General features: G+C 47.4%; 1 protein-coding gene across 1 annotated transcript in view; it reads left to right on the top strand.

Annotated features, from left to right (window-relative positions):
- DNAH7 (dynein, axonemal, heavy chain 7) overlaps positions 1-20,952 on the top strand; it is a 151,931-nt gene extending 130,979 nt beyond the window's left edge. The window contains exons 55-63 of the mRNA XM_014541221.1: positions 48-248; positions 1,942-2,103; positions 5,592-5,777; positions 7,283-7,420; positions 10,806-11,036; positions 12,330-12,482; positions 13,788-13,965; positions 16,856-16,959; positions 20,675-20,952. Of these exons, the coding sequence (XP_014396707.1) occupies positions 48-248; positions 1,942-2,103; positions 5,592-5,777; positions 7,283-7,420; positions 10,806-11,036; positions 12,330-12,482; positions 13,788-13,965; positions 16,856-16,959; positions 20,675-20,881 (1,560 nt within the window). The 3' untranslated portion in view covers positions 20,882-20,952. The remainder of the gene's footprint in view (positions 1-47; positions 249-1,941; positions 2,104-5,591; positions 5,778-7,282; positions 7,421-10,805; positions 11,037-12,329; positions 12,483-13,787; positions 13,966-16,855; positions 16,960-20,674) is intronic.
- The last annotated feature ends 1,454 nt before the right edge of the window (positions 20,953-22,406 follow it).

Raw genomic sequence — 22,406 nt, 5'->3', positions numbered from 1 at the left:
CTCGTTGATTTAATTGGCGCTTTGGTATCCGATTCCTTTTTCTGCAGGAGTTAAACCCGGAGTCCACACACCCAGACTTCCGAATGTGGCTGACCAGTTACCCGTCTCCCAACTTCCCTGTGGCCGTCCTGCAGAACGGAGTGAAAATGACCAACGAGGCCCCGAAAGGACTCCGGGCGAACATCATCCGCTCCTACCTCATGGACCCCATCTCGGACCCCGAGTTCTTTAGCAGCTGCAAGAAGCCCGTTAGTGCCTGCTAAGTCTTATTGCCCAGCCCCTGGGGTGGCGGCTGCGTGCGCCCAGGAAAACTCCCCCTTAAACAGGCCTCCCTCCCGCACTGCGGCGCCCTTGGCTTTGATTACTGATTATTGACTGTGCGGAAGTCAATTTTATTAATATTTTATTTTAATTTTACTACCGGCCCCATCCCTGCTCAGCTGGGATCTTGGGGGGTGTCGTTAATAATGCAGCCTTCTATTTAGAGAGTCGCTGCCAGCCATTCCCAGCGCGAATCTGCAAGGTTGGAGAATCTTGTTTCAGGATATTAACTGAGCCATTTGCTACTCGGAGCCCTATCTTTAAATTAAAATATAAAAACGTCTCCTCCGTGTAACTATAACGAGAGGCGAATGGCTCTGCTCCTGGATGGATGGGGCTCATAGGGTCTTTTGTAGCAGCGCCGGCCGGGCAGGCAGGGAAGCCACCCGCTGCTTTCCTGATTAGGATTCCGTGAGTGAATGTCTGTGACCCAGAATTGTTTCACAGCGTTTTACCGTAATTAAAAATGGAAGAGTTTCGTTTTAAGAGAGGTTATGAACCTCGGTAAGTTTCTGCCATTACAAAGCTCACAGTCCTGATGTCGGAATGTGTTTTAAGTATACATCAAAAGGAAACATTAAAAAATAAAGAAGTACTTTCATTAAACAAAAACTCCTGACACTAAAAAAAAAAAAAAAAAAAAAAAAAAAGCACATATATTTAAAACCGAGTCAGGCCTTCTCCCGAGCTCCTGAGACCTGTCTGGCTAATGTCCGCATGGCTTGGGCCATGAAGCGCAGGCCGCTCCCAGGGGAGGGCGCTGCTGCGTACACCAGCTGGACAGAGGCTTTTTGAAAAATTGCCCTCCCTTCAGTCTCGATCCAAAACAAAACCCAAGTCTCCTCAAATTCCAAAGCAGCACATCATAATCTTTCGGTTTTAATTTTTTTTATTTGGAAATATTTTTAAACTCACAGAAAAGTGATGAGTAGGAAAGTCGCACAGGGAACACCCTACGCCCAGTGCCCACATTCACCTCCTGTTGCCATGTCCCACGCGCAGGTGAGCCAGGTATGTCACGGCCCTTCTTCCAAGCAGATGCTGCCATGGCTGCCTGTGGAGGGCGGGGCGTTCTCTCGCTCCGGTGCAGCTGTTAGTTTAGTAAATGTCACGAGGACACACTGTTGGGTCTAGTCTACCACTTGTTTTCCAAATTGGTCAGTGATGTCCCTGACAACCCTGGCCTGTCCACTACGGGATTGGCCTGGGGCTCGTGTATGTTTACTTCCCAGTCTCTCTGCCTTCTTCAGTCTGAAACATGTCCTCAGCCTTTCTTTGGCTTTGATGACATTGACATTTCTTCCTTTTTTTAAATATATTTTTATTGGTTTCAGAGAGGAAGGGAGAGAGAGAGAGAGACAGGAACATCAATGATGAGAGAGAATCATGGATCGGCTGCCTCCTGCACGCCCCAGACTGGGGACCAAGCCCGCAACCTGGGCCTGTGCCCTGATGGGGAATCAAACCCTGACCGCCTGGTTCATAGGTGGACGCTCAACCACTGAGCCGCGCCAGTCGCACGATGACATTGACGTTCCTGAAGCATCTGTCTTAACTATGGTCAGTACGATGCAAAGGGAGGGGAGAGGAATGAGGTGGCGCCGTGTCTTCTCATTCCAGGCGGAATTCAAGAAGCTGCTATACGGCCTCTGCTTCTTCCACGCGTTGGTACAAGAGCGACGGAAATTCGGGCCCCTGGGCTGGAACATTCCTTACGAGTTCAACGAGACTGACCTGCGGATCAGCGTCCAGCAGCTGCACATGTTCCTGAACCAGTACGAGGTACCGCAGAGGTGACAGCGGGCGGGGCCTGCTCTGCTCTCCATCCCCTTGTGCGTGTGTGTGCAGTGAGCGGGACCTCTGGCTCATCCCTGCTCCGAGGCGATGACCAGCAGGACCGTGCCCAGCAGCTCAGGACACGGTACTTTCTTACAACAGGGTCTCCTAACTGCTGCAGGAGGCAGCTAGCATGTCCGTTTGTCTATTAGGGACTATATTTTATCATTGATTTTGAGGCATACACACCTACGGGCATCTGAAAAGTGATTGTACTTGTTTTGGAAAAGATTTGAGAATATCATCAATTAGCCAGGCTCCAAAATGGGGGGCGGGGGAGGAAGCCAACTGGTTCCCTTCTGTTCCGGAGCCTGACTTCATGTGTAGAGAAATGTCACTGTGCGCAGGGGAGGGGGCGGGATCTAAAGAATAAGTGGGAGGTTTTCAGGCACCTCCTATGAAGAAGCAACGATGAAATTGCTTTTAAAAGGGGCAAATAATGGGTGCCGATAGCAAATGGTTATATTGTCCTCGTACATCTGAAAATAATATAATGTAATATCAACTATACCTCATTTTTTTTCTCTTTAAAAAATATATTTTATTGATTTTTTACAGAGAGGAAGGGAGAGGGATAGAGAGTTAGAAACATCGATGAGAGAAACATTGATCAGCTGCCTCCTCCACACCCCCTATTGAAAATGTGCCCGCAATCAAGGTACATGCCCTTGATCGGAATCAAACCTGGGACTCTTGAGTCCACAGGCCAACGCTCTATCCACTGAGCCAAACTGGTTAGGGCTCATTTTTTTTTTCAAATGCAAATTTGTGGAAAGGTTTGGTTAACTGTAGTGATTTGGAACCTCCTCGTGGCCCATGCTGACTGATTTGGGAGTTTATTCCATGGCTATTGGTGTGATTTTAAGAGGATATTTGCATTTTAGAACGATCACCCTAGCAACCGAGTGGAGAATAGATTGGAGGGACTTAGATGAAAGGCCAGTTTGATATCGTATGAGTTGAGTTGTGTCCCCTCCTAAATTCACCACCTTCAGTTCCAGTTCTACCAAAGAACAAGTCTCAGAATTTCCAACTCCCGATTCAATGACTTCCCCTCTCTGGTCTCTTCCCTGGCACCATTATTTCTATTGAAGAGACTCCGCAAAGGGGAATCACTGGAATGCACGATTCATACACTTAAACTTCTTTTTTTTAATATATTTTATTGATTTTTTACCGAGAGGAAGGGAGAGAGATAGAGAGTTAGAAACATCGATGAGAGAGAAACATCGATCAGCTGCCTCCTGCACATCTCCTACTGGGGATGTGCCTGCAACCCAGGTGCATGCCCTTGACCGGAATCGAACCTGGGACCCTTCACGCTCTATCCACTGAGCCAAACCGGTTTTGGCTACACTTAAACTTCTGACAGGTAACTAACTACAGGAAGGGCATGATCAGTATAAAAATGACCCAGAAAATCCTAAAGTAAAAAATTGCTGGGTTTTAGGAGAAAATATTTTAAAACTTTGCCATATTAAAATGCCACAAACAGTTAAACATCATACAAATAAAAGACAAATGAAAATTGGAGAAAATATTTAAAATTCACCTGACAAAATAATTGGTATCTTTATAAAGACCGTTTTAAAAAATACATATTTTTATTAATTTCAGAGAGGAAGGAAGAGGGAGAGAGAGATAGAAACATCAATGATGAGAGAGAATCATTGATTGGCTGCCTCCTGCAGGCTCCCCACTGGGGATCGAGCCTGCAACCTGGGCATGTGCTCTTGACTGGAATTGAACCTGGGACCCTTCAGTCCGTAGGTCGATGCTCTATCCACTGAGCCAAACCGGCTAGGGCTATAAAGAGCTTTTAAAAATGGGAGAAAAAAGGATAATCATTCAGATTAGAAAAACACCTAAAAGGACAGAGTAAACGATTTAACAAAATAAGAAATGCAAATGGTAAACCCCTTTTACATGTTAATATAAAAAAATAAACTTAAAAACTGCAAACAATGTCATCGTTTGTCAATGTGTGTTCCTAAATGACAGCACTCAGCTTTGTTGAGAGCACTAAGAAATAGAATTCTCTGTACTGCTGGGTGTTTAGGTTAGGTATTTGTGCTGAAGTTAAAAGAAATTGCAATATGAAAAGTTGATCCTGTTGCATGCATAAACATTTAAACATTCTGTATACAAGAGACTATAATAAAAAAGCAAACTAACAGGAGAGTATTTGCATAAATTTGATAAATAAAGGTCAATTTATAAAACAGCTTATGCAAATCAAGTAAAACTATTAAAACTTCATTGAGAAATGAGTTGGAGGCTCGCTCACAGCAGCACAGATGTTATTAAACATATGAAAACATATCAGACTGAGTTTGACAATTGCCATGACCCATCAGGAAAGCAATTTCATGACACTCACCGCCTGCTTTTCATAAGCTCCTTCCCTTCGACGTAGTGATTTCCTTTTCGGAAATCTAGACGATCAAATCCTTAGAAACGTGTATTTACTGAAAAATGATTTGAAACAGTAGAAAATTAAGAGCAACTGAAGTGTTCCATATTAGAAGACAGTTATTAAAATACTATTCTCAGAGAGTATTTCGTAAAATGGTACAAGATTCTCACCAGTTCATACTATAACAAGGTATATTGTATATAGAGTATGATTCAAATTGTCAAAATATATCTATAATAATAAAAGCATAATATGCAAATTGACCGCACGACCGAACAGCAAAATGACCGTCCAGAAGACCACGCTATGACACCCACTGACGCCAGGCCAGCCAAGGCAGGTGGCGATGCGATTGGTCAGAGGGCCCTGCCATCGCCCCACGATTGCCCCCACAGAGGGAGGTCCAGGCTACCCAGCCAGTCGCGCTGCGGCAGGTGGGCGGGGCCTCCCTCTGTGTGGCAATCAATCGCGGAGCCCTGGCCGGGTGGCCTGGCCCTCCCTCTTTGAGGCGATCGATATTTTCATGTACATTTTACTAATTTTCTTTCATCTCTGACACTTCTATTATAGAGAAAGGGCAAATAGCAATATTAAAATATTTCCTCTAATTAATTCCCTTTCAATGTGCACCGGGCCACTAGTATGGAGATAAAAAGGAAGTCAACACTGGTTATCTCTGAATTATACTGGATTGGTTCCGAATGTCACTCAGCTGTGAGAGGTTTCCGAGGATGGGCTTCTGGTCATTTCACTGTGTGCCTGGTTCTTTAGTGCTGGGTGAGCCGTGAGTTCCCGGGCTGCTAGAGGAGTTCTGTTCTCTGCACTGAGTGGGGACAAACCACAGAAGGAGAGAGGACGAAATGGAAGGGAAGGCCACAGTCAGCAGGGGAGTGTATAAAGGGACACTGTGTTCACGCCAGCCTTCAGGAAGGTGTTTTAATCCGGTGAACCAACTAGAATCCCGTGTTGCGGAATGTGTGACCGGGAACTGGCTGAGACCCTGAGCTCTTGGTTCCAGGAGCTGCCCTACGACGCCCTGCGGTACATGACGGGCGAGTGCAACTACGGCGGCAGGGTGACGGACGACTGGGACCGCCGCACGCTGCGCAGCATCCTCAACAAGTTCTTCTGCGCCCAGCTGGTGGAGGACCCGGGCTACAAGTTCGACTCGAGCGGCATCTACTTTGCCCCTCCCCCTGGTGAGGTAAGTGTGTCCTTCTGGGGACTCCGAGCGGTAGACGTGGAGGTGCTCTGCTAGGGGAAAGGATGGTTCCAGAAGTCTCGTTTCCTGTTAAACCTGGTGTGAGCTCCCTTCGGTGTCATCAGGACAAAGCACACCCTGGCATAGACACTGTGGTCTCCTGCGGCTGTGGTGGGAGGGGAGCAGAAATGTCCCTCAGCCAAGAACGGCTTCCTCGGTGACCTGAGGCTCTCTCAGCGTGAAGTCAGTCCTTTGGGTAAAAAGCCATTGTCCCCAATTGAACAGGGAACACACACACGAGGGGGTAAAAGTAATATGAGCAGTAAGAGTGAACACTTATGTCATGCTTAATTATTTACAAAGTGGTTGCAGGTCATGACTGACACTGGTAGTACTAGTCTCTCCCTTTTACCAGTGAAAAGGCAAGTTCGCTCAACTCGAATGACTCGCCCAGCGCCGCCCAAGGAGAGAGCGGCCGTCACAGAACCACCTGCCACACCAGGCCAAGGCCCCCTTTGGCTGTTTTGTCCCAGTCCTGTCTGGTGGGAGACCTGGTATCTGCCTTCAGATCACCACACAGTACATTTCCAGGCCAGTCAGATTGGTTCTCGTTTCATTCCCGGGAGTCAGAAGGGCACCTATTGAAAGTTAAACGCGTGGCCACGCCCAACACAGACCTGTCCCATTGCCCCTCAACCCTGGCCCGTCGTCCACCGGGATTAATGCCAGCTGAGGTCAAGTATCCATGGGATGAAGAGAAAAATCCATCCCAGAGCCTCTGTCATTGATTGGGTGGAGCAAGTCACATGGGGAATCATGGGGAATAAGCTCTCCAGCAGTGGATGGCAAAGGACCCAAAGCATGGGGCCTTCCCACCCATATTGAAAACCATCAATGAACAAGCCCCCCAATCAACATGTATGTGTTTGTATATGATTAGATGAGCATCCAGAAATAGATGGGATGTTGGTAGAAGGCCAAGTAAATAAATATAAAATGAGAGCGCACCTGCAGAAAAAGATGTACAACGTTAATGATGGCTGTTATCTCAGGACAAGACATTTTCGGATTATTCTTACTTTTCTGAATTATGTGGATTTATCACAATAAGAGTCCAGAGAAAAAGTCAGAGTAGAGCCTAAAAAAATTTATTGTGATCACAATAAATTAAGAACAGTCATCAGCAAAATGCGGCACAGAAAGGTTTCTCTGGGAGAAATTTCTAAATGAAGCGGCCAGGACATTCCTCTCCCTGTTTTAAAATTCATTCCGATTGAGTGATACCATTTCTTTTTTCTCTCTAAATGTGTTCATATCTTCTTTTAAAAAAAACAAAAACAAAAACAAAACCTTGGCTGAGGTGGCAAGAAAAGGAAGGCATTCAGTGTCTGGTCTCACAGGCTCATCCACTCAATAATCGGGGTGTTGAAAAGCATCTCTTTTCACTGGGAAAGTTCTACAGGAAATTGATTGCTAACCTCCCAACTCCCTGTTACTCATCTCTGCAGCACAAGAGCTACATCGAATACACGCAGACCCTGCCGCTGACCCCAGCCCCGGAAATCTTCGGGATGAATGCCAACGCAGATATCACCAAAGACCAGTCAGAAACGCAGCTGCTCTTCGATAACATTCTTCTCACACAGGTGTGCGATCTTACAGCGCTGGGTCCTGAGGCTGGAATGTGTGAGCACAGTAGGGGCCCGCACACACAATTCTGTCTGTGAAGGTGGATAACCACGTTAAGGAAAAGAAAAATACGTATTCATGCCTTTAGTATGGATTTAAGCAAAGTACAAGGATGTGTGGGGTATTTTTCATCATTCTGCTGCTAGGAGGTCTTGGAGTGACGTTCTTTGAGTCCCTCTGAGCATTCTTTGATAGCATTCTGCTGCTAGAATTCTATTTCCCCTTTCGTGCATAAACCATGCCTAAATGTATGACATAGATGGCCCTTTAAGTTCCTCTTAAGAGGAAGAAGAATCTCAAAGCTACTTGGGAAGCAGTTGATACCAGAATCCATCTAGAATTTTGCCTATTTTATAGTCTCTTACTAATTCACTAGCAACTTTTAAAATGACTTATTTTTTATCAAATATTCCATAATGTTTAATCTAGTTTACATAGAAACAGTATCTTTTACATCAGTATTTTATCAGATTATATAATATTTAAAGAATACAGTGGTACCCGGCCAGCATGGCTCAGTTGAGTGTCAACCTAAGAACTAGGAGGTCACGGTTTGATTCCCGGGTTGTGGGCTTGATCCCCAGTGTGGGGCACGCAGGAGGCAGCTGACCAATGACTCTCTCTCATCATTGATGTTTCTATTTCTCTCTCCTTCTTACCTTCCTTTCTGACATCAATAAAAACATAGATTTAAAAAAATAATAATACAATTGCAATAGTAAGTACAAGGTGGGGAAAAAAGTTTAGGAGAAAAATACGGTAACTCTTGATAACTAAGCAGCTTCACTGGTGAGAACATGAAGGGCAGGGCAGGTCAGAGTTCACTGCCAAGGCACAGAATTCAGCAGGCCCCGGGCATGTGTCCACACACTCGAAGGATAAATATTTAATCTTGCTTGTCTATTAAGATCTTCTCTTGTATTGTTCTCCCTTTAGATGTGCCCAATTGTTGTTGGTTGTTGTTTTTCATTTTTGAAAGCAAGTTAGTCCAAATGGCAAGAGTTCCCTTAGAGAATGAATGAAATTTTAATAAGTTAAGGATGACCGTTCGCTGGTGTTGCATAGAACCGGGCACCAAGATTCCTAGTCAGGACACGTGCCCAGGTTTCAGGCTAGATCGCCAGTAGGGGGTGTGCAGGAGGCTTTCTCCCTCATCGATGTTTCTCTCTCTCTTTCTCTCCCTTCCTCCCCCTTCCTCTCTCTTTAAAAAGCAATAAATATGTAAAAATAAGTTAAGGATGATTATTCAGTCCAGCAAATTATTTCTCAAAATGAAGCCTATCTGACCTTTTTTTTTTTGCGGAATCTCGGAGTAATCTGACTCCCACTAGGTTGGTTCTAGAATCCGTGTTCTGATCCTCTACGCTATCCTGTTTTTCTAGGTTCTAAAATGGGATAAGATTTAGATGACATAACCAGAAATGCTGGGGGGAGGGGGGGGAGAAAGAAAGAAAAAGAAAGGAAAAAAGAAAGAAAGAAAGTCAGTTGGATGTTACTTTCCAAACATAGCACCCCAATTATGTAATAATTATGTAATTTTGGATTGTGAGAAATAGGTAGACAGAAATGTTTGTGTTACTGAAATATATTTCTTACATTTTGAAGGGCTATTGGCCAGGGATTTGTTTTCTTAGTTTTTTGTTTGTTTGCTTGCTTGTTTTTTAGTGGAAGCACAGCTCTTGTTAGAAAATAGGAATGTTTTCGCTCTAGCTGGTTCGGCTCAGTGGATAGAGTGTCAGCTTACAGACAGAAGGGTCCTGAGTTTGATTCCAGTCAAGGGAACATGCCCGGATTGCAACCTCAAACCCCAGTGGGGGGCATGCAGGAGGCAGCCAATCCATGATTCTCTCTCATCATTGATGTTTCTATCTCTCCCTGTCCCTTCCTCTCTGAAATCAATAAAAATATACTTTAAAAAAAATAGGAATGTTTTGAATGAGTTTAAAGCACCTTTTATGCACAGCAAAATACAAATAGAAATCAGATATGATTCTTTAAATGCAATGGAAATAGATAATTTTTCACTAGTTTTGGCCAAATATTCATTATCTCCTTTTTTCCCTAATTTGTCATATATTTGGTTGTAAACCTGGTACTCAGGATCATAATAAAGAATTAGCACATTCTAGCCGAAACCGGTTTGGCTCAGTGGATAGAGCGTCGGCCTGCGGACTGAAGGGTCCCGGGTTCGATTCCGGTCAAGGGCATGTACCTGGGTTGCGGGCACATCCCCAGTAGGAGATGTGCAGGAGGCAGCTGGTCGATGTTTCTCTCTCATCGGTGTTTCTAACTCTCTATCTCTCTCCCTTCCTCTCTGTAAAAAATCAATAAAATTTATTTAAAAAAAAAAAGAATTAGCACATTCTAATATTGGCATATCCCTTTGGTACTAACATGTAACTAACACTTACCAACATTAATTTTTATTATTGTGCAACTTCATAGGGTTTTATGGTGGTATGTGCTAGGTAGCTGTAAAGATCTCACTAGGAACTTAAGTAAAGTCAACGTTTATAGAGTAGACCCGATGTGAAAACCAGGAAATATAAAATCTGAAATAAGACCAAACACGATTTCTTAGGACTGGAAAAATATGAGATATTCATTTATATTCTAACAGTGCCTGCTCTCTTTCTACACACACACACACACACACACACACACACACACACACACACACTCGTTTATTCTGAGGATCCACGGGTTTTCCAGAAAATGCAGGCTCATTTACACGGCGCCACTGCAGACATGAACATGAACATGGAGCTGCAGAGCCCCTTCCTGGCCTCCGGTGTGCATCACTGAGGCCCGCCTCCCGCCATCACTCTTCCCGCTGAGGGAGGCCGTGCTGCTCTCGGTGCCTCCTGCTTCCAGGGGAGAACCGTCTCCCTGCATTTGGCGACCAGTAGGCGCAGAGTTATTAGCAAACACATCGCGCCTCGGGCTTTCTCAGCCCATCTCCTCTCTCTGGGCTTTAACACCCGCCACCGACGTGAATGCTTTTCCTCCCTCCCCACAGCACCTGCTCCACCCACCAGGTGGCTCAGGGGGTAGCTTAGTCCCCTCCCCCAGGCCCTCTGGGCCTCTGCACACTGTGGTGCCCTCCTTCCTCCTCGCTAACTACTGTCATCTCCTGACACGCCATGCCATGCCTGTGACCATCACTCAGTCCACCGTGTGTGGAGGAGGGTCGGAGGTGATGCAACGGCCGGGCGTCACCCCTGACAGTCCCCCGAGCTTCCCCACCCGGCATTCTCCTCCCTCGACGAGGACCTCTGACTCTCAGCTTGGGTTCTCTCTCCCTCGACGAGGACCTCTGACTCCCAGCGTGGGTTCTCTCAGTCTCGTTCCGCAGAAGCTGGCGCCAAATCCTCAGAGGAGGTGGTGAATGAGGTCGCGGGCGACATTTTGGGGAAACTGCCCAACAACTTTGACCTGGAGGCTGCCATGAGGAGGTACCCAACCACCTACACTCAGAGCATGAACACTGTGCTCGTGCAGGAGATGGGCCGCTTCAACAAGCTGCTGCAGACCATCCGGGAGTCGTGCATTAACATTCAGAAGGCCATCAAGGTGAGGGGAAGGCCCAAAGGAAAGGCAAGCCCCAAATCCAATTTCTGAACTTCCTCCCTAAACTCTTCCTCTAACGGTTGTCTTCATATCAAACTTGTCAGGTTCGCCCTGGCTGGTTTGGCTCAGTGGAAAGAGTGCTGGCCTGTGGACTGAAGGGTCCCGGGTTCAATTCCAGTCACTGGGCGGGCTTGATCCCCAGTGTGGGGCGTACAGGAGGCAGCCCATCAATAATTCTCTCTCATTATTGAAGTTTCTCTCTCTCTCTCTCCCTCTCCTTTCCTCTCTGAAATCAATGCAAATATACACATATAATAAAAGCATAAATGCTAATTAGTCCAGAGGACCTTGTGGTCGAAGCTGGGCCTGCAAGGGAAGCCTGGGTCCTGTGTGCCAGAGGGAAGCCAATACTGGCAGCCAGGAGGAAGGAAGGCCTACTCTTGCACAAATTTCGTGCATCGGGCCTCTAGTACACACATAAAAAAGAAGAAGAAAGAAAAGAGACGTGCAGCCGGCTGGCTGTAGTGTGATCTCCCGGGTGGCTGCAGGGTATCTGGCTGGGCTGCTTGGCTAAGCTGCACTCAGTGTCATGCGCTTCTCCTTGACCTGGTCCTTCCGGTTTTCTTCTGCTTCTAGCATCTGGGAGCCCACAGGGAAAGGAGGCCCCCGGGATCTCAGCGCCCAGCAAACACGCATCCCCTGCTTTCCGATCTCAGTGGGGCCCTCATAACTCACTGAGCCGCGACCCCACTCCAGGGACTTCTTCACGTCCTTCCCAGGTCTCACTTGAGCGAGGTGATGCGCAGGTTTGTGGGAGGAGCCCTAGGAGTCTGTTTTTTAAATCAGGTTTCAACCATCTTTCTCCTCTGGCCCCCCTCCTCTCCTCGCGGCGCCCAGGGCCAGCGCCCTAAGTGTTTGGGGCGTTCCGCCATGGGTACTTCGCTGACCCGTAGCTTTGCCCTCTGCCAGCTGAGGCCGGGTTTCTCCTGACCACGACGCCGATTGCCAATGGCTCCTATGTGCGTTAGCGTCATGGTGGTGGACACCTGAAGCAGATGCCGCATGTCCATTACACCTCAATTAAAGTGTTTCCATTAAAATCTGACTCGGTGAACATTTCTCATATTTTTCTGAGGAATAGTTCAAAGACTCCAGGACTTACTTGTGAGCAAAAGAAAATATCTTTCCTCTCTTTGTTTGCTCTATGACTCGATCTTAACTCATCACCGTTGTAAACAGAGGATAATTGTGAAGAAGGTCCGTGATCACGCTAACCAGAGGTTAACTGTGCTCCAGGGGCTGTTGGTGATGTCTACAGACCTCGAAGAGGTGGTCAGCAGCATCCTGAACGTCAAGATCCCAGGGATGTGGATGGCCAAGTCCTACCCGAGCCTCAAGCCCCTCGGCAGCTACGTGAATGACTTCCTCACCAGACTGAGGTTCCTGCAGGTGAGCCCATGGAGACGCACACACGTTCCGCTCCCTCCGCTCTCCCTTCTTCATCTGCGATGCGGCTCGCTCTCTCGTTTTCCTGGGCGTTTCAAGCACAACTGACCAGGGCTCGCTCTCGCATATGGTCAGCTGCTCCCCTGAGCGGCCTAGCTCCTCGCTGTGGCAGGACAATGTCTGAAAGCTGGTGTAGGAGCAGGTGTGCATGTTCAGTGAGGCGGGATGTTCAAGTCAAAGACAGGTGAAGAGAGAAAGCAGCCGGTGATGTTGATTTTTCCTTCCATATTTAACGTCAAATTAGGTCCCTAGAGCAGAGCATCTGAGACAGCCGGCCAGGCCGCGCGGCCTCCCTGCCCAGCACCCGCCGGGCATCTGTCCCTGAATGGTGGGCCCCCCCGGCACAGTGACGGCCCCAGCAGCTCGCTGTCCTCCACGTGTCGGGCGGGCTGTCCTCCTAACCACCTGGCAATCGCGGGGCTTCCCCATGTTCTTATTTACAGTGACACTCACTCGCAGCATTAATGAGCGTCCTAGATCCCGTATGTGATGCGTAAGAAGACTGCCTGTCCGCAGGGGTAGGTGACTAAACTTCCCGAACACAGGCCGGCCACCGTTCTGGCGCCAAAACGGAGGAAGAGAGGTTGTTCTGGAGAGATGAAGGCTCTGCCTTGGACTCTCACAGGGAAAATCCTTCGGGTGTCTTTCTTCAGATGCCTCTGTAATTCCGCATTTAGTTACAGTCACTGTGCAACTCGCTTCTTACACTACAGGCCAGACTATCCGGGTGTCTTGGGGTAAAGACCCCAAGCTCTCCCTCCCTGTTTCTGCTGGGCACGCCTGTCTGACAGTGTTCCTGCCAGCTGAATTTCGTTGTATTTTGGTAAAGGAGGTGGGAAAACTCCCAAAGGAATGGTGTACTGGCTACCATGACCAGAGAGAGAAAAGGTGAAAAGACATGAGCACCGGCCCAGCTGGGTAGGCATGCCCTCCTCTGCTGCTCCACTCGGTGACACAATGCTCGTGCAGCACGTGTGTTAGTGTTCACTGCTGCACGGAGTGCGTCGGAAGGAGCCACTAGGTCAGTGATACAACGGACATTGACATCTGCATCCGACACGTGGTGGTACCCGAGCTGGTCCGGTGGGTGTAAAACTGAAGCCAGAACAAAACACAGACGCTACTACTTACTTTTAAAACCTTCAGAGTACGGCTTTATATCCCTCAGGTATTAGTTTACCTAAGAGATAATGGAGGGAGCGCCGGGGGGCAGTTTGAACGTGGCCGGGCCCTGTGCTTTGACCCTAGCAATGGTACGAGGTGGGCCCGCCTCCGTCCTTCTGGCTCTCCGGCTTCTTCTTCACACAAGCCTTCCTGACCGGCGCCCAGCAGAACTTCGCCCGGAAGTACACCATCCCCATCGACCTCCTCGGGTTTGACTACGAAGTGCTGGAGGACAAAGACTACAAGGTCCCTCCGGAAGACGGTAAGTGCGGTGGCGGCACGAGCTGGCTTCTCTCTAGGCTCCACGGTTAAACCTTTTAATCATCATGTATGTAAAGAAGTGACTGAGAAAAACCATTATGGGGGGAGAGAGAATGTGATAAAGCAAATGGAGATACAAGGAATCCGAATAGTGTATGTCCTGTACTGTTTTATACTTGCAAAATGTCAGAGAGAATGTGATAAAGCAAATGGAGATACAAGGAATCTGAATAAAGAGTGTATGTCCTGTGTACTGTTTTATACTTGCAAAATGTCTTAAGTTTGAGATTATCTACACTAATAAAAGACAAAGATGCTAATTGACCATACCTTCGCTATGCCCATCAGCCAATCAGAAGAGTATGTAAATTAACCCAACAAAGATGGCCATTAAATTTGCATACTGCAGGTGGGGTGGGACAGCACGATCCCCCACCCCACCCCACCGCCAGTAGCCATCCAGGCTTGCCGTGTGCGACCCGGGGAGGCGGGGCAGGCACCGCAGGATCAGGCCTGCCATCTGCCACCTGGGGAGCGGCCCTAAGCCAGCAAGTGGTTATCTCCCAAGAGGTCCCAGACTGTGAGAGGGCACAGGTTGGGCTGAGAGACACCCCCCGCCCCCGGCCAGTGCACAAATTTTTGTGCACCGAGCCTCTAGTTTCCAATAAAAAGTAGGGAGAAAGTAATCACCAAATCCGTCATCCATGTGTCCAAGGCAACTCCACTTCCTTACTCACTGGCTCACTCTGTTAGACACGGGGGAGATCAACAGTGGACGCTTTAGACAGGATCTTGACCCGAAACCAAGCTATACTCCATGGGAGACGCTAGCAAACGGGTATGTGATCACAACAGTGTGGGACAATCACGTCGCTGTGCCAAGTGATTTTACTTTACATCGACTGTCACAGATCGCAAGGGAGTTTGTAACACTGTGACGCAATCCTACTAGCACTTCCTGGGAAGTTGCTTTCCCTTCTAAGACACATGTCTTAAGAGCTTATTAAGAGCTATATTTTCCTCAATACAAATTTCTTTGAGCTAATTCAGGGGTGGGCAAACTTTTTGACTCGAGGGCCACAATGGGTTCTTAAACTGGCCCGGAGGGCCGGAACAAAAGCATGGATGGAGTGTTTGTGTGAACTAATATAAATTCAAAGTAAACATCATTACATAAAAGGGTACGGTCTTTTTTTTTTTAGTTTTATTCATTTCAAACGGGCCGGATCCGGCCCACGAGCCGTAGTTTGCCCACGGCTGCTCTAGAATCTCTCTTCTTAAAAGACAGAAAGCCCAGCCAGTGTGGCTCAGTGGTTGAGCATCGACCTATGCACCAGGAAGTCACGGTTCGATTCCCCATTATGGCACATGCCCAGGTTGCAGCCTCTATCCCCAGTGTGAGGCATGGAGGAGGCAGCTGATCAATGATTCTCTCTCATCATTGATGTTTCTATCTCTCTCTTCCTCTCCCTTCCACTCTGAGATCAATAAAAATATTTTTAAAAATCAACAAAGAATTACAGTTATTTTAACACTCACATGCCCTTAGCTACGGTCCCATGTCTCTGCTCCCCTTTATAGCAAATTTGTCAAAAGAACTATCTTTTCGTGCCATCTCCAGGTTCTCACTTCTTATTTCCTATTTACCTTTCAGCCTCTCCAATCATCTGATGCAATTTTCAGAGTTACTAATGACCTCCATGTTGACAAATCCATGAATGCTCTTCTGTTTTCATCTAAACTTCTTAGCAATTTTTACTAATTGACAACTTCCTCTTTCTGGAGGCATCCATCTCCCTTTGCCTCCAAGACATCACCTCTCCTGATTTTCCTTTTCTCTCTGGACACATTCATGCTCTTGGCTATCTTATCCTTCTCTCAATGATGAGAGGGAATCATTGACCGGCTGCCTCCTACAGGCCCTACACTGGGGATGGAGCCCACAATCCTGGCCTGTGCCCTCATGGGGAATCGAACCGTGACCTCCTGGTTCACACTCAACCCCTGAGACCCTGGCTGGCCGGAGTGGGTTTTATATGGTACTTCACACAGGCTGGCACCCGATTGGCTGATTTGACTCTAACGACTCCAGGAGGCAGACAAAGCAGGCATCATTGTCTTACAAATGCCCCCAGCTCTTCTCCAGATGACAAAACTGGTCTGAAGTTGAAGGAATTGCCCCAGGTCACCAGCACCTCAGGAACAGAAGCCCAGGCGTGAGCTCCGCACTGCTTGGCTGTGGTCCTATTGGTGTTGCCACCCATGTCTGCAGTGCAGCCCCTACCTGCAGGGCAGGAGGTTCCACACTAATGGGAAGAGAGGGAGAGAGAGAGAGAGAGAGAGAGAGAGAGAGAGAGAGAGGCGGCCACGGGGTTCCCCCGAGTCCCGAACGTGCACTCGTCAGCTGCGAGTGGGCCGCGTTCTGTTCCGGGGAGCTCATCCTCTGTCCTTGGCGTGAGATCGGCTCTAAAAGGGACGAGAAAGTGAACTCTCCGGACGCGAGGGATCTTCGGAGGGCATGGGTGCGCATGCCCCGAAGCCACTGGGTCCCTGACAGCACTGAGTAACCTGCAGATTTCCTGGCCCCTGACAGGGGTCCACTCAATATACAAATCTGATTGTGTTCACACAGATGAATTTAAACTGCTTTGCTCTGTTGTCTCCCACGTGTAATTATACCACGGAATTAACTGCCTAGGCAAATTGTAGACATTCTCGAAATATGGACGTGAAAGCCAAGCACTGAGAACGAACGTTGCATTTTGTGTTAGCACAAGCTTTGGCTGCTGACCTGGGATAACCTGCATAGTCTTCACGGTAGGAATTTCAGATTCAGAACTCCGTTTGCATATTTAAAGTGTTGTATTAACACCTGCTTCTTTTATATTTAGGTGTCTTAATTTATGGATTATTTTTGGATGGAGCTTCCTGGAATAGAAAGATAAAGAAACTTGCAGAATCACATCCCAAAATTCTTTATGATATAGTGCCTGTGGTTAGTATTTTCCAAGGGTATATACGTGGGGGGCTATTTTACACACACGTGCACACACACACACAGTCAACTCATTGTTCAGGATAATCATGTTTCATAAAGTTTTTTTTTTAATTGAATTTTAGAGAGGAAGGGAGGGAGAGAAACATTGATTGGCTACCTCCCACATGCACCCCAACTGGGGATCAAACCTGAAACCCGGGCATGTGGTCTGACCAGGAATCGAACTAGTGACCCTTTGGCATTGCTGCCAACATTGAATTAGTGGACACTGAACTACCGCTCCCAGGAGAAATGCTAACTGATCAATACATAACCTCGTTTTATTTGTGTTTCTGTCTAAAGGCACATTCTCTCTCTATATAAAAGCCTAATATGCAAATTGTCCCCTCAGGAGACCGGGAGTTCGATCACTCGCTATGACACGTGCCCACCACCAGGGGGCGGTGCAGAATGAAGGGAGGCCCCAGCCTGCAGCTGGCAGCCAGGGAAGGAAGGCCATGGCCAGCAGCAGGAAGGCTCTGATCAGCCCTGGTCACCAGCCAGGCCTAGGGATCCTACCTGTGTAGGAATTACATGCACCGGGCCTCTAGTATTTGATAATATTGTAGACCCATGACCACTGAACTCACGAACGCGAGTGCTGTAGCCTGTGCCTGAACGGAGCTGACAGGACTTTCCCCATAAGGCACGCCACAGCCACAGCCTGTGTGCACATAGCAACACCAGACAGCCCTGCAGCGTGACACTTGGGGGTCCTTTTAAACAGAAAAATCGCCACTAACAACTACAAAGATCCACAAAAATGTTTAAAGCTGGTCATTAAGTAAACCATCGAAAGGATACGTAGTTATGAGAGATGAAACAAAAGTCAGACAGAGATACTGTGGGCAGAGCCAGTTCCAGAATGAGACCCGAACTGGCAGTCACAAGGGCAGGTGTGCAGTGTCAGGAGTTGATTGGTATCGGATTTTTCCTCCTTTCACGTGGAAACACTTAAGTCAGTGGTTCTCAACCTGTGGGTCACGACCCCTTTGGGGGTCGAACGACCCTTTCACAGGGGTTGCCTAAGACCATCGGAAAACACATATATAATTACATATTGTTTTTGTGGTTAATCACTATGCCTTCATTATGTTCAATTTGTAACAATGAAAATACATCCTGTATATCAGATATTTACATGATTCATATCAGTAGCAAAATTACAGTTATGAAGTAGCAACGAAAATAATTTTATGGTTGGGGGTCAGCACAACATGAGGAATGGTATTAAAGGGTCGCGGCATTAGGAAGGTTGAGAACCACTGGCTTAAGTAGTTGCAGTTGGCTGGAGGGTGCTCGCCTGGGGCCCCGAATTGCTGGCTGCTCTGCGCGTGTGTGCACAGGGCCAGGAAGAGGCAGGTGCTGATGTCAGGATGACGAACACGTTAGTGCTCGGCGAGCGTGCCAGGACAGAACCCAGGAGTGGTGAGGATCAACTGCATGTATGGATCCACATACGCACGCACACGTCTTATTGTGTAATTTTTTTCTTATATAACCTTGACCTAGAAATGTGAAATTTACAGATTAAAAGATTACTATCTGAAACGCACCCACGTAAAGTATGTTTTCTAGGCACCCATTCAGCACGGACAGACTAAACCATGTAAATACTGAGTTACCATCTGTCACTGCGTCAGGGAAAATGGCTAGACTTTCACACAACTGGAGGGCCTGAGATGGCGCTAAAACAGAGGCTGTGGATTCGCAGGAATTGCTCATGGGAAACTGGGACCAGCCCAGACAGGCAGCAACCCTTCCGGCAGCTGACAGGCGGAGAGGGACCAGCTGGCAGCCAGCGGCAGGAGACCTGCCACACACGAGGGCACTGTGGGCAGAGCAAGTTCCAGAGGGAGACCGAGCTGAACGTCACAGGGCAGGTGTGCAATGTCAGGAGCTGATTGGTATCGGATTTTTTCCCCTTTCCCACGGAAAAGCTTAAGTAGTTGCAGTGACTAGGTCACAGTGATGGCGAACCTTTTGAGCTCGGCGTGTCAGCATTTTGAAAAACCCTAACTTAACTCTGGTGCCGTGTCACATATAGAAATTTTTTGATCTTTGCAACCATAGTAAAACAAAGACTTACATTTTTGATATTTATTTTATATATTTAAATGCCATTTAACAAAGAAAAATCAACCCAAAAAAATGAGTTCGCGTGTCACCTCTGACAGGCGTGTCATAGGTTCGCCATCACTGGACTAGGAGAAGGAATTTATAAGTGGGTGATTCTCCCAAATAGGAAGTTACTGAGTGAGACAAGTTCTCATTAAGAAAATCCACTCTTGCCCTGGCTGGTTTGGCTGAGTGCAGAGAGCGTCGGCCCGTGGACCGAAGAGTCCCGGGTTCAATTCCGGTCAAGGGCATGTACCTTGGTTGCAGGCTCCTCCCCGGCCCGGGCTCTGGTCTGGGTGCATGCAGGAGGCAACCAATCGATTTGTTTCTCTCACATTGATGTTTCTCTCTGTCTTTCCCACTCTCCCTAAAAGATCAATGGGGAAATATCCTCAGGGGAGGATTAACAACAACAACAAAAAACACAAAAAAAGAAAATCCACTCTTGGTTGAAATGAAACACATCCACCTGGAGTGCCGCAAGTCCTTACACTTAACTGGGTCTGAAACACTGTTCTGTGAATCCCCCTCGGAAGAATCTGGATCCCACAGTTACGTGGGGGAAAGACTAGCATCCTGATTAGCTCCTCCCTACAGCTTATAATTTGACCCCAGAAACCTGAGAACTCGGGATAATGGGGTCAAGCCTTATCCCCTCGGAGGGTTGCTGCTATTACTCCCACAGAGAAACGAATTCAAATAAATTCTAAAACGTTCAACCTTATGATCAGTTGGTTCTGTCTCCACATTCAGAGGTCAATTTGCCCCCAGTCCTGCTTTGAGGTTGGTGAGGTTCAACAACGATCACATTCTAGGAACTTGGCTGGCTCTAAAGGTAATGTGGGTGTATTGCATCTGCCTGATATACACACTAGTGACTTTAAAACACCCACCTACGCCCTGTGGTTCAGTGGGTGGGAGCGCCGTCCTGGGCACCACAGGGTTCTGGGTTCGATTCCCCGCCAGGCCACATGCCCACGTTGGGAGGTTGATCCCTGGTCAGGGTGCATGAGGGAGGCAACCGACTGGTATTTCTCTCTAAAACCAATTTAAAAAACAGCAACACACAAAAAAAAACATGTCCTCATGTGAGGATTAAAAATAATAATTACCTAAAATGGGGAAGTGATCTGGTTCCACCATCACTGATAAGAATCCCCCCCCCCCCCGAATATCTTGGGAATGGCCTTCATTAATAAGGCAGCAGGATTTTGAGTACCCATGGCGGCAGTTTTCTCTTTTTAAAGTACACCTGACTTGTGTGGAAGCACCAAGTCCTCCCCAGGTAAGTAAGGTGGAGAGGTGAGGCATAGTTAGCATGCTTTTCAACAGACAGCGGAGGTGAAAATGACTACGGATTTTTTCTCACGTAGCTTCTGAACTGGTTCTGAATAGTTCTGGGGGCTCTAAAGCAATGCTGGACCCTGGCAGCGCTGCCGACAAGAGAACTATTTGGGCCACAGAAGTTTGCAGACATAGCTAACTCTTCTCTGACACTACTGTGCTTCTGTTCAAATACAACAGCCGTGACTCAGGTTTCCGCCCTTCCTTCCAGATGTGGCTGAAGCCCTGTCGGAGGACAGACATCCCCAAACGACCAAGCTACGTGGCGCCGGTGTACAAGACCAGCGAGCGGAGGGGGACGCTGTCCACCACGGGCCATTCCACGAACTTTGTCATCGCCATGACGCTGCCCTCCGACCACCCGAAGGAGCACTGGATCGGGCGGGGCGTGGCCCTGCTGTGCCAGCTCAATGCCTAGCTGGAGGACGCCCGTCCCTGCTCCTCTCCTTACATGATCCAGTAGAAATATATTTTCCTTTTTAAACAATCTAGTTAGTGTCAGTCAATCTGTCTAAAGTTACACTTAATTATAAACTTGTTAATGTGCAAATGCAGGCTTTGTTTACGATGATTCATCTTGGGTGTAAAGAAATGTCCTCGAATAAAGATTAGACTAAAGACAGCACGCTGGCATTTTGCTCTTTTTTTAATGTCTTTATTTTGGGAGTTCCACAGGCATTAGGAACGTACATAAAATGACACACCACTGTTGACCATGAAAAAAACAGCATTGGATCATGTCAGCTTTATAAATTTTTAAAAAAATGATTCAGTTATAACAACAACAAAAAGTTTAGATATTTTAGCAAGTATCACCTTGCAGGACCATCATCACATTTAAGCCACTGACGTATTGTTAACGGGAAACTCCACACTGCACTAGTTACTAGAGCACTTCTAAGCATAATCACAGCTGGTCGAATGCAATGTGAGGTACACCGGATTTCGTACGGATGTCACACGGTGACAGCATCGTACGGGCAACAGCAGTGACCTCCAACAAACACCTTAAAGCAGGCTGGCCACGCTCAATGGAATGTTGGAGCCAAACAGAAATGTAGTGGAATTCAGATTGTCTGTAAGACTTGAAATTGTGCATCAGAATGACGTGAACACTAAACACTGGTGGAACCCTAACAAAATACTAGCAGCCACGGTTCCAGCCCTCCTCAAAGGTTAAAAAGATCTAGCAAATAAAGATAATACCGTGTCTGAGAGAATATAAAACTTCATCTACTTCAGCACAACCTATTTGCTTTACGTTGGGCATTTCAGTGGGGAGCATGTGGCAGCTGCTGCTCTCCGTAAACATTTTTGAGATAAGCAGATCTAACAGTGCTGGAATGCAGAAGCTGCCTGGGTACAGAAACCCAGCAATGAACTATAAACTTGGCATGGTTCAGAAAGCAAGGTACTTGAATCACTTGAACTTGGCAGTACTAAATAAAATATCAGCACCTTTTAGCTCAGTTGCTTGAAGGGCCAAGCAATGAGATGAGAACTGCCCTAATTCAGTGCCCACTGCTGAAAATAATCCATGTAGAAAACTCCTACTCGTTCCCGGAGACCGGGGAGAAGGCCAGAAGTCACTCTGCACATCCAGGCATCCAGGAGGAAACCACCTCGCTCCCTCGCTGGCAGCAGAAGGGAGCACTGGCAGCCTCCCCTGATACCGGGCGCCTCGCTGCTCTCAGTTCTGGTGTCTGTGGTAAAGTTCAGGAGGAAAGAAACTGGGGGGAGGAGGAGGACCGAGTGACAGTGTTCTATGGAATGGAAAGAGTTTGGCTCTTCAGTATTTGTACAGTAAGAGTTTTAGAGCCGCTACATGCGGAGCCAAGCAGATGAAAAGAAAGCTGCCTGCCCAGAGTTAAGCTCAGCTGAACTGGAATAAATGAGGACCATGTGGCACAGGGTGGAACCAGAAAGCTCCATGCATCTGGCTG

Source organism: Myotis brandtii, unplaced genomic scaffold (assembly GCF_000412655.1).
Source record: "Myotis brandtii unplaced genomic scaffold, ASM41265v1 scaffold1067, whole genome shotgun sequence".
Lineage (NCBI taxonomy): Eukaryota > Metazoa > Chordata > Mammalia > Chiroptera > Vespertilionidae > Myotis > Myotis brandtii.
This window is presented reverse-complemented; position numbering and strand designations above follow the sequence as displayed.